General features: G+C 40.8%; 1 protein-coding gene across 3 annotated transcripts in view; it reads left to right on the top strand.

Moving 5' to 3' along the window:
- Positions 1–519: 519 nt before the first annotated feature.
- Positions 520–12894, top strand: part of UNC5D (unc-5 netrin receptor D) — a 171095-nt gene continuing 158720 nt past the window's right edge. For all 3 annotated transcript variants that reach the window (XM_052806397.1, XM_052806400.1, XM_052806396.1), the window contains exon 1: positions 520–723. In XM_052806397.1, coding sequence (XP_052662357.1) covers positions 627–723 — 97 coding nt within the window. In that variant the 5' untranslated portion in view covers positions 520–626. The remainder of the gene's footprint in view (positions 724–12894) is intronic.

Genomic DNA, 12894 nt, shown 5'->3' with positions numbered 1-12894 from the left:
GACGAGCAACATTTTCTGCTCCAAACTTTGCTCCAGCAACCGCCGGTAGCCCCGGCCCTGGCTCATCCTTTTTTGTTGCCGTTTGCGGTTGGTTGCTCGCCCAGCGCGGGGCCGCCCCCCCCGCCCCCGGCTCAGTGGAGGAGTCTGCGTGCTGGCAGCGGGCAGGTGCGGGGGGCGGCGGGGGGCGGCGGGCGCACCTGGGCACCCCCCCACACACACACGCACCCCCGCCCCGCGCGCCGGTGGCAGAGCCCGCCCAGCGCGCGCCTAATTGGCTGCGGGGGAGGGGCGGCTCATTAGGGATGCGGGCGCGCGCCGCGGCTGGCTAGTCGGCGGCGGGTCGGAGCGCGGAGCAGAGCGGAACGGAACGGCGGAGCTGAGAGCCCCGGCCCCGCTCCTCGCCCTCTCCTCACCGGGCACGGGGCGGGGGGGGGGGGGAGCTCCCCGCACCTGAAGAGAGAGAAGGGGGGTGGGAGAGGGGAGGGGGAACCAAAAAAAAAAAAAAACCAACCCCGAAAAGGCGAATTCTCCTGCCTGAGCTCGCCTCCGGAGGGACCGAACGGAGGTTTGCATCCCTTCTCCTTCCACCGGCCGGCGGGGAGCGGCGCGGGAGTTGCGGGGTCAGCATGGGCGTAGTGGCTGCGAGGAGCAGCTGCCCCCTGCGCCTGAAGCGGCGGCTGCTGTTGCTGCTGGGGCTCTGCAGCTGGACGGCCGCTCTGCGAGGTAAGCGGGCGCCCGGGGCTCGCCGAAGAGCCAAGCCCCGCAGCCTGCCCGGCTTCCCCCGCAAGCTGCCGGCAAGTTTGCGGCGGGAGCACCGCGCTCCGGGCGGGGGTGGGTGTGTTTGTGTGTGTGTGTTTGTGTGGCGGGGGGGGCGGTCGTGTCCCACCGGTTGCTCCGCGCGCGGGCGGTGCTGCCGCGTGCGCGCAGCTCCCCGCGCCTCGCTGGCGGGCGAGAGGGGCGCGCGCCGGGAGGACCGTTCCCGCCGGGGCTGAGGGAGCCCCTCGCGCCCGCCTCGGGTCTGTGGGGAGTACTTTAACGGCGGGGAGAGCGGGCACCCCCCGCCCCAAAAAAAAACCCCCGAACCCACCGCGGGAGGTGACAGGAGCTTTGCTGCAGGACAGTGTCCGGAGTCGGTCTGGGGTAGGGAGAAGCGGGGAGCTATTGCGGTGGTAACTGTGGTTGTACCGGTAGTTCACATTCTTGGAGCGGGGGTCGTTTACCACAAGGCTGCTGGTTTAATAGGCGGGGAGAGCTCCAGGCTGTTAGGTGCACAAGCATCCTTGGGAATCCAGCGTGTGCGTGGATCCTTTGGGCAGCGTCTTTATGAAATATTCACGGTGGTCCTAGTGACTAGTCGGGTTGTCCCAAAATGGTGGGCTTTTGGGAGATTCAATGACCTCTTCTGGCAGTGAGAATCTAATTATCTGTCAAACAGTGCGATTGCCTGAGGTTGGATGTGCATACGCACGAGCGTGTGTATTTTTTATGTACGTGAGGTGGATATTTTGAGATGCTTGGAGTCTTTTTTTTGTTTAACTTTTTCCTGGTAAATCACTTGAGCAAGATAATCTCTTTAGGGCAAATAGCCAGAGGATGTCACCAACTCTTCACCCTCTGGCATCACTGACACCTTGGCTGGTATATCTGGACTTCTCAAAGTATTCAAAGTGCCTGGGAAGTAGGGGGCAATCTAGTGTTATGTTATCCTTTTTGGAGGAAGGTGCCTGTGGTTGATAAGACATAGTTTCTGTATTTAGAGTCTGTAACCATACGTTCAGTACAAATGGCTTACTTTTACAGAACAGAGTAATGGGACTTTGTAGATCCTAAAAGATTCCTCTCACTGTTTCAACACTAGCCCCTCTGTGGAGGTCTCTCTTTGCATGCCTGTTGTGTCTCTCTTTCTTTTTCTTTTGTATATGCTTTATTGGTTTTGGTCTCTGTATAGGAAGCCATCCGCAGGTGGCTAGCAGATTATGACATCTTGCCACAGTTCCTGGGAACCTTACTGGCCACCTGATCTGCTATGTTCTCTCGTTCAAGTCCTGTGACTGGTCTAGCAGAGGGGAAATCTGAGAGGCTTTTGTGTAATGGACAAAATACGGCCTTTTAGCGGTTCTTTGAAAAAAAACCAAAACACTTTACAGGACGGTGAAATAAATGATGAGAATAGAACAAAGTCTAACGTTAATTTTTTTTTTTTTAATACTTTTATCAAGAAACATCTGTGACTGCAAAAGAATGCATGTGTATTTAAAGCAGTGATGTGAGGTGCTAACTGCCTTTTGTTTTACACGTCTGGTAGGACTCTATGGCAGTTCTTGCACCCTGTGAAGTATGGTCAGGATCAAGCCCTATAAGCATCTGAAATTTCCCACTGCCAGTCATGTGTAGCAGGATGACTCTTCTGTTGCTGTTAAGGAAGAAATTTCAACTGTTTAATTAAAAATTGCCACGCAGGACATTTCAAGTTCTAGACTGGAGCAGAAGTGGTTTTTGACATTATTCTGAGGAAGAACAGTATATTTTTTCATCAGTTTGGTGTCTGTAGTCTGTCAGTTGTGATGTTGCATAGTGTTTACTTGTAGCTTTGGCTTAAGCAGTTAACCTCAGTTAACAACCCATTGAGCTAGAATATCTCAGTTTATGAAGTTGTCTAAAAGCTGCCTCCAAAACAAATTGTATTCCAGGATTTTATTCTGAACGGGGATTAAAGAAAAATGAAATTATTGTAGATACCCTTCGCACTGCATTTTAAATCTATTGGAATGAATATATGTACACAGCTTTGGGCTTTTATTTTACAGGAAGAATTGCATAGACACTGTGGGAATTTGAAAATGAGAAGAGTTGCTAGTATTTATTATCTCACTGATGCATTGAAACTAATTTTGGGTTGCGTGTATCTGAATAAAGATGTCTATAAAACACGAACATTAGTATTCTTCTGTGTCTTGATATTAAAGCCTAAAGCTGTGTGTTACATAGATCTGAGTACATTTTGTTCTAAATTGGCATTGTTTAGGGATTTTCCTTTTCCAGTAGTATGGCACTTACTGTACAGCTTGGTAGCCACTGCATATTGCTACTGATTTTATTATGATAAAATGTTCTGCTAAGCCACCTAATGGAATATGGGTGGGTCTGTGGACAGGAAGCTGTTGAAGTAGATACCTCCTTTTAGTCTGAAAATTTTGTTGGTTTTTTTTTTTTTTTAACATAAAAAGCACTGACAACATGCAGTCCAGAGAGCTGCATATTTGAAGTATTATTCTGCATCTAGGAACCAAGAAGACAAACCAGCTTCTGGACAGCAGAGCTCTTGGAGAAATAATGCTTGTTTTAGGTAAAAACAGCAAATTCTATTGATACTGAAATAAATCTAGTGGTGAAGACAGGACTGGTATGCAAGTTTTTTGTGTCCTGATTGTATCTTTTGTCTTGCATTTAATAACGTCCTTGTGCAAATTAGATGAGCCTCCATTTATTTCATTGTAAGTGGGCCAGAATTTCATTCGTGTATCTGAGAATTCTGTCCCTATTTGCAAAGTACTTCATTGTTACCAGCTTAGAGGTGTGTAAGAGCTGTCACTGATGCTTTCTTTGAGGAATGTTGTTGATTTGCTGTGGCCAGCTCTGCTTCAGAGTTTACACTGTGTTAACAGAGTAGGGAGGTTTTTTAGGTGTCTTGATTTCTATATCCAAAAGGAAGTATATTATTTCTGTTGCTTTATTAGGCTGTCTCAAGTTCTCTTTCTCTGTTCCTCATATGCTGCTGAGAGTAAAGCTGTTTGATTATTTGTAAGTACAGTCAACAGTTTACTATCTGAAATATTTCTGACATGCGAGCCCCAACTGAATACACGTCATGTCAGCATATTGATTTATTTGATCTTGACGTATGCATGTTATTAATATCTCAGCTAGGTGTACACTTGAAATATTCTTAACGAGCGATACAGGAGTAAGCAAAAATTAAGGCAAGACATGGGTGCCATACGAATCTCTTGTATGACTTAGATCAAATCACTCCATTCGGATAACATTGTCTTTTTGTTGTTAGGACAAAGCATTAATTAAAATAACAAACCACGTGCTCTGCTTCGAACCATCCTTCCACTCACCCTGTAGTGTGTAGTGTCTTATGTGGGTTTCTCTGTCAGTGTTTATATTATTTAACTTTGTAACTGCTCAGAAAATAAACTTCCTTTACTCGTGAGTTTGTTTACTAAATGGTTTATCATCTTTCTCAGATCTTCAAAACGATATAGGCTCAGTTTGCATGTGGTAAACCATTGCTTTGTTTTCATAGGTTGAGAAACTAAGGTTTCAAAAGGGAATAATTAATTTCTCTAAAACAACAGGAAATTTGGGGGCTCTAAAGAGCAGTATTTCAAAACTGGGTGCACAATGCAGAAGTTGTCGCATTTTGGAACTTGGAGTATCTATGTGTGTATCTTTAAGTCATTGTCTAGTTTTGTTAAGGCTTCTATTTAGTCCTGAATTTTTTCTGCATTTACTACTGTCTTTGTAATTTGTTGTAACATAGTTTGTGAGATAATTCAGAGAAAGAGTGGGAAAGTCTGAACATTCCTATTGAGTGTAAGACTGACTTTGGACATGAATATGCTCTAGTTTTGTCTGTTATAGAACGCTAATCCTTATGAGCATTGTTTTAATTTGCATTCTGATAATACTTGAGTATATTACTGCTTTGCACAGAGAGCATACTATGAATTTCTGGAATGCTACAGATCAGAATGGCAGTAAGTTTTCCTTGTATTGCTCAAACAAAGACCTGAAGAGCTATGCATATGATCCTGTCCTGGAAGTGAGGTGTGCACAGCCTCCATTGTCTGCTTTCTTTCTAATGCATGCATCTCTGAAAATATTTCATTTTTGGAAAGACAGGATAATTCTGCCCTTCAAGGGAGTGTCTTGCAGGGATGGTTTTTCTTGGCTTATCCTTCATACACATGTGCTTGTTCATATATGTGCTCAAGAGATGTGCAATTTCTGTCTCTTCAGATGTAGAGAATAAAGCTTGATACGTACAGGGGTGAAATGAGCTTTCCATGCTATGAAAATTTTTCCATCTTCATACAGTAAGAGGACTTTGTATCAAGATGAATTTTCACCAGGGCAGGATAGAAGCTTATCTGATGATATTTTCACAGTGAATTACAGAAGGTAAATGCAAACAGTATGATATATGCTAAGATGGAAAATTACTTATGGTGCAAAGGATTCCTCAGGGCCACTTGATGTATCTTTTCTGTATTTTTAGTCCTGCTTTCTGGTGAAAGGTGGAGTCTGAGAAAAAGAGCAGAATTTTAACACCAGAGGCTGCTGTTTCAGTTGTTTTTAGATGCTGCTGCTGTTGCAGTGAAGCAGATGGTCAGATTCATTTGTATAAAATAGAAAAATGTTTCATTTTCTATTTATACTTTTAAAGAACTTCAATAACTATGTTGTATCATATGGCCTTAGCTTAGAGCATGAGTATTTGTAAGTATGAAATTTTTTATGCTGCATCATATCTCATTAGAGATCAATAAACCACATTTTGAAGCAAATCTTGCAAGTAGGTATTAGAAGATGCTAACGCTGTGTACAAGCCTAAGTAATCTGAACCTTGTAATTTACCTGCATAATTGTGATCAATGTCATTTTCATCCATCTTCCCTTCCCCACCCACCCTTGTGTGGCCTTTTTAACACCATTCAGAAATGTTGCTAATAAAGACTTATTTGCGGGCTCATGGCCAGTGGAGTCCAGTTACTTCCCCACTACTGTTTAGTGCCAAATGCTTTATAGGAACTTCCACGCAGGGGATGTCGGAGGGCAATTACACTTAAATGTGATGTTCCCTAATGAGTATTCTGCTGACTACTGCTGTAGGTATTTTTGTCTGTTTTTTGCCTGTTTCTCTTTTGAATTTTAAAAAGTTACAGACCTCAGTGAAGCCCTGATGCACTGATTTCATTTAGTTCCATTTAGGTTAAAAATACTTCCTTGAGGAAGCTTAGCATAGTTTGAATTCATTCAGCAATTAGCTTGCTTTTGGATTATTGAAGAGGATGAATAGGCGGTATCTAATTAATTTGCTTATACAAGGTATTCTTTGTGCAGTACTGTGTCTGTATTGAGGTAGAACAATGGCAAATTAACATGGTTTCTCAGACAAGAATATGTATGCGAGATTACATGCATGCATCATAAACATAATTTCAGCATACAGCTATCCTAGTCTTTCTATACTTTCCTAAAAAAAAATAATAAAATGTTACCATACATGTTTGAGATTCCTACTGTGAACATCTCATTGGAAACCTCTGCTTAATGTGTCATGGAAAGAGAAAAATACAAGCAGCCAATGACCTTAATTTCTAGATAACAATGTTCTGAAGAGTTTTTAGAAGCCACAAACCTATTGCAAGCAATTGAAAGAAGCAGCAGCCTGGGTCTGGACAGTTCCGATGGAAAAGCAATGCAAAATGGGAAGTCCCAATGCTAATTACCCACTTTGCATCCAACTGATGCTGACTGTGACTAGGTTGCCATCTGAGGGGAAGCTGGCCTATGAGGTGGCTCAGTTTAGATGCCAAATATGCTCTATGAGTCTACTGTTTCACAGAAAAAAATTTTTAGTAGAGTCTCTTCCTTTAACAGGCATGCCAGGCAACTTTGCCAGGTAGAGATGACATGAAGCTCTAGCATCCAGTCTGTGAATGCTACAGACCAGTTTTGTGTACTGTCTGGACTGCATAATTCCAGTCATTCCCGGTTCTGTAACAGTCCTGACTAGCGAACACAGATGTTGAAGGCTTGGTTGGGACTTGGATGTACCTGTAGTTTAGTCCCAGCTCCACAGCTGACCTGTAACCTTGCAGAAAATGACTTTGTGGTGATAGTTAACTTTTCTTGCCCTATGTACGGTACCTGTACAGTAAGGGTTTGGGTTTAATTGTAAATGGCTTCTATACTTTGAAGGTCCAGTGGATGCTTCAACACTTGAAACGCCGTAATAAAAGAGTGTAATTAATCTGTAGATAAAGCTTATTTAATGTGTCTAAACATACAAAATGTAATCAAAATGAATGGAAATAGTGTAGCTGAGCTCTTTTTTTTTCTTCATATCCATGCTTGTTTTAAAGAAGCAATAGGAGCAACAATAGGAAAACTTTTAAAAAAATTGCTTCTGACTTTTTCCAAGAGACCTGCTTTTTGCCTTTATGCTGAATGGAGAATTAAAATAACATTTAACATGCTTTTATGTCTAATTTGTGTTGAATGTCAAAAGCTTTTTGAAAAAAAATCTGCTCCTGGTTGATGAGAGTTTTATTTGTAGGAGGATAAACCAAAATATTTTGGTTTTTGTTCTGTGTGTGTTTTAGTGCTCTTTGACTCACTGCACAGAAAACTGAAATACCATTGCAGGTTACTCATCTGTAAATGGTTAAAAGAAATGTTACATTACTCATCTTCTGCTTGGATATGCTTAATTTTTTTTTCAGTAGAAGGTGCTTTGGTGAATCTAAAACTTTTCTTCTGTGAGTGTTTCTGCATATGAAATTGAATTGCTTGAATCCTGCCAGACAATGAATAGAAAAAGAGCAAACATGGAGATTTCTTATAAATTGTGAACAGTTATTCATAAAATTGCTTCTCTCCTTACACCATTCCTAATAATAAATTGCATTACAGAAAAACAAATTTGCTCTATTAATTGAATTCAGCCTTTCATATAAAACCGTATCTGATTTGCAGTTCAACAGATGTGTCTATGACTTTTATGGTGACAGATGCTTCAGGTTAGCTGTGTTCTAGGCCAGATTTAAAACCGCTAAAGATCTGTAGTAAGCCATTACCCTTTGAAATATTAATTTCAACTTCCAATTCAGGAGGTATTTGCTGATGATGACATATTGTAAGGTATTTACTGCTGCTGACATAGACAATGCTAGTTTTCAGTTGGAACTTTTTGTTTTGTATCTTTTAACTTGGCTGGAAAGAACATGGACTGTTTGGAATAAAAAAGTAATGTTGGGTAGCAGTTAAAAACGCTTTGCCTGTCAAAGCTATGCGCTGCAGATCAATAATGAATGTAGTGGATGCACTGGAAGACACTAGGTGGTGCATATATTTAATGCATGTCATTCCTCTTCAGCACTATGTCCTAACTGAAGGCTTCCAGATAGAGTTTTGAATGTTGTTGTTCACATCATGTAGTTCTTAGAGCTAAGTAATTTTGAAAAAATACAGATTTGTTAAAATGGCTTTATAATTCTGGAATTAGATTCCCCCCCCCCCCCCCCCGGATAATTGTGCGTTCTTAAGACTTTGAGCCTCCTAATATGGTTCATAGGCGCAAATGATCAGTAATTTCCCTTTTATAAAAAGAGTGGAAGTAGCTGACAGGTATTCCAGTGATAAATATAGCAATGTAAAAAAACCCTCTTGTTTACCATTATAAACTATAGAATCCTGATAGAATCAATAGGTCAAATCTGTAGATCCAAGATTGAGTAACTTGGTGTATCTTAAGCTAAGATGGAGTAACATGAAGTGAGATGCTGGAGATTTGTCTTATTTTTCTGCCTGCTGTATCCATTCTGATTTTTGCTAGGTTGAGGGTTTTGGGACCCATAATAACCTAGAAATAATGTATGATATTAGGCCTGGTATATATTATTTATTTCTGAGTGAATGCAAACATCTCAAAACTTACTGCAAAGGGCTATGCTGTAAATAATTTTGCATAATGAAAAGTTTCCAGGTCTCGACATTCAATTTTGATCAGCAGAAGTATGAAACTACCCTTTCTGAAAGGTTTTGTGAATAAAATGCTGGGAAAGTCCCTGTTAACTAGAACAGTAAGTAATCTTGTAGCTAGGAGTTTCAGGTAGAGCACAAAGGATCTGTATGTAAGTTTGGTGAGTCTATCTGGTAGTTGCATCTGGGACTGAGAAACATTGCTGTAAGATGTTTTGCTGTTGCTGAAGCATGGTGGTTTCTTGAAGGAGAAAGGAGGAAGGATCGCTTGGAGCTTTTGGGCTGCTTTGTTGGAGATGTGCCAGCCTGACACTAAGAGCAAAAGGTTGGCAGTATATGTACCCTATATTATTTAACACTTTATTTATAGGGAAAATATGTTCATTCATGCATTCTTTCTTGTTATCAATCCAGTTTTTTAGGCTTTTCCTAAATAGAAAGCAGATTCAGTAATATTAATTTAGTTTCTAATAAATAGTGGTAGTATCTTAGAAGTGGAAACTAGTTAGTCCTTTCCAGTTGTCATTTGGTAACATAGTTTGTAGTTCTACTGAATACCCAGAGGCATTCCATTAATACCGAATTTCCCACAGTAACAGCAAAACTCCTTCTACTCTCACTATAATATTAAAAGTGTAGGACTTATTTTGTGTCAAATGAGCTAACAAAATAAAAGATGAATTTAAAGTATTTAATCTGTCAGCATCAATGAATCTAAGAGGATTATCATTCCATTACGGCTAATAGATTTTTTCCAAAGACAACTTTGCTACTTGACTTGCCTATTTCTATGAAGATTGTTACAGATCTAATTTAGACTACAATTTAAATATTCCTGCTCTATTTTGATTGAATCTGGGAGCTAGTAATATGTGGTACCTGGCTTATGTTGAGCTTTGTAACTTTCTTCGATCACTTGAATAGAAGCTCTCAGTCTTGCATCTTTAATTCTTCATAAAGATTGTGTACTGTTTTCTGTTTTGAGTTGTACTAAACATGACTTAGTTCAGATTTGAGAGCTGTAATTTAACAAATTATGTGCCAACCTCTCCTTGTGTTCTTTCTGAGGAATTAGTGAGAGGTTGGAATAGCAAGAAGAAAAGTCAGGATTACCCTTTTGATGGGTATCCTCCTACTCTGTAAAATGAGTAGCAAAATTCCCATTGATGTACCCTAGTATACGGAAAAAGCCCTGAAGATTGGGATTCTTGTCTTCTGAGTCGTCATAACTTTTATCTAGGTCTTGGAGTGGGCAGTGATGTGTTAAGTTTCTTTGAGATAAACAGGTATGACTTCATTTGATGCCTTAAAGAAATAGAACGGGAACACTTGTATCTTCCCTCCATCTCCCCAAACAAACTCTGTGGAGGAGGGAGAAGAGAACCTAGTAGGTGGAGAAACTTCCTGATTTTAGACAGAGCCTGGGCTGTAGCTTTTGACTTGCATAACTGTAATAATGCCTTCACAAAGGTCTTGAGGTTTAACAATTAGAAATACTGTAGTGAAGGGAGAAGACATGGTGATAGATATTAGTCCCAGCAAATAAATTCCCACTCTCGTATTACATGCTGAATTTTTCACCAAAAGGCCATCACAAGGTATTGCAGCATACATGATATTTCACTAAGTTGTATGTGAAAATTAAAAAGTTTGTAGTGATGCTAACCAAATGAGTCGTAGTGAGGCATTGTTGCTGTTTGATTAGTGAAATTATCTTAGCCACATCTGGGTGGACTGATGCTCCCATTGAATTTGGAATTTAGCAGATCCTTAGTCCTTTGAGGAGACAGACCAGAGATACATGTAAATGAAGACTGCATCAGCCTCTTACAGCTGTAATCATCTCCCAAATTAGCATTGCAGTGCTGTAGCTTATGATGTCAGACTGAATTACATGGCTATCGAAACGCCACAGTGTACTTCAAAAACTGTTTGAATTCTGTGAATAATTTAAGGACTTTCAGTTTCCAATATTTAGTGCTTTTCTCTAGTTTGCTGCTTCTAATCATCAGGGGTTTTTTTGATGAATACATTAAATGCAGAAAAGGTGGCAAACGTGAGAGCAGGACCCCTTCACAAGTCCAGCAGTGATGGAATACCACGGGGGGGAGGGGGAGACTAGTAAAACATTGTAAATGGTGACCACAGTATTTTTAGCTCTCATCACCTATTGCTTTGATGTAAGGTTGTGTCTGTAACTAAGTGACATTTCTAGCTGGTTTTACAATTTCCAGCAGAACAGCTTTAGCAGTCATGAATTGATTTGTGCATTTGTGTTTGAAATACAGCCATACTCTTTAGCACTTTTACCCCTTGAAGATATGAAAGCACTCAAGAGATTTCATATTTTTTCAAAGGGCAGGAGCAATGTTAGTGAAAGGGGTGGGGGGATACAGAAAACTGACTGTTCTACCTCTATATTTTTTGAAAGTGTTGTTACTGAAATACTTTCTGTAAATGTTCTCCAGCATCTTCTGGTTGAATGAAGGGGTAGTGAAGGCGGAAGGTGAAGGACCTTCTTTCTGCTGACCAGATATTATTACTTGTCTTGAAAATGCATTGTGTAGCCTACGTGCTGTTTCTCTTAGAGATTTCCCTCATGTAAAAGATAAAATAAGACTAAATGTTTTGGAGCTAAATTCAGAGTCCTGCTGCTGCCCGCTATGGTGGTGGTTAGCCAGCCTACAGCCCTCGTGAATGAAATCATAGCCACTAAGAACCTGGCAGAACTATTCTTGAGTGGTTTTTGTGCTTTCGGAATGTCAGTTCTAGTCTCCTCAGTCCTGTAGGGACAAAAGATACACCTGTCAGGATGGAAACAAATAACAACCACTCCGCGGTCCAGTTTTATTCAGCTGTACTGCACCTGCTGCACTATCATGCAACCTGAAATATTCTGTCATCCTAGCCTGTCACACTTAACCTCTAAAGCAGCTTTACATGAGAAAGTAGAAAAAGCTGCTACTGGAAAATAGGACTCTGCCTGGTTCTGGTTCCTATTTTTAACCCTTGCTTTCTTTGCAAGTATACACAATAGAAATCCACAAAATGCTAACAGCTCACACAAAGGAGTTTGGGATTTTTTTTTTTTTTCCTAAACCCTTTGGAAGTTCTATATTTAAAATGCTTTATCAAAGGTATAAAATGTTTTATGGGGAATCAAGCTGTTTTTCATACTGGATAGATAGGAAGCAAGTTCATTAATCCAAGAGTTGTTATGGAGGGGGGAGAGGGATTGCTTCGTTTTTTCAGTGCGCAATACATCTGGAAATAAACTGCATGTTCTTGCTTTTTGTTGTTGTTGTGTTGTTTTTTTTTTTTTAAGCTGGCCAGTCACAGAATGACATGTCATGTGTCCAGCCAAAACATTGGCTTGTACACATAGGACTGCAGTTTGCTGCCCTCTGGGTCTTTTTGCCATGTCACACACATGGAAAACTGAATGGGAAGCAATGACTTTGACTCAGCCCCAAATGAGACGTGTAGGATCAAGCTTTGATTAAAAAAAAAAAGTGGGGACCCTATGCTCTAAGTTGGCTTTTGATGACTTTAGATGGGGCTGATCATTCTACCTGAAAAGACATCTGAAAATTTGGGAGAACAAAAATCTCCACTGTTGCTAGAGTAACTTAGTGATACTTGTTCTGATTTGGACTGCAGTGTCCTGTAAGCAAGCTGTATTTCTCTGTCGTGAAGGCTCACTATTAAGACCTAGCTGATGATGATGCATGGTAATGGTTTGTAGTGCTTCTCAAGAGCTAGCCTGACCCAGCAGGCTGCTTAAAATTCATGTATGGTATCAGCTGTGAAGCAATGTCTGAAACCATAGAGGGCTGCAATATTCTAATTTATTGCCAGTACCTCTTTTATGCCCATTGAACTATTCAGATCTTTCCACAGTTGATTATTCTTTTCTGCAGTTATGTTGGAGGGGGAAGAAGGATAGAAAAAAACTCTTTTGCCACACAAGCATGTTACTATACTAGTATGTTGCCATTTACAAGCAACCTCTTACCTCTTAGAATAGGTATCTGTAATAAGATGATGCAAGAGAAAAAGGTCACTTAATAAAGGGGAGTCAAGTGCATGTGGAATAAATAACTTTTTTTTTTATAAATT

Source organism: Harpia harpyja, chromosome 13 (genome assembly GCF_026419915.1).
Source record: "Harpia harpyja isolate bHarHar1 chromosome 13, bHarHar1 primary haplotype, whole genome shotgun sequence".
Classification (NCBI taxonomy): domain Eukaryota; kingdom Metazoa; phylum Chordata; class Aves; order Accipitriformes; family Accipitridae; genus Harpia; species Harpia harpyja.
Note: the sequence above shows the minus strand (reverse complement) of the source record. Positions and strands in the feature narration are given on the sequence as shown.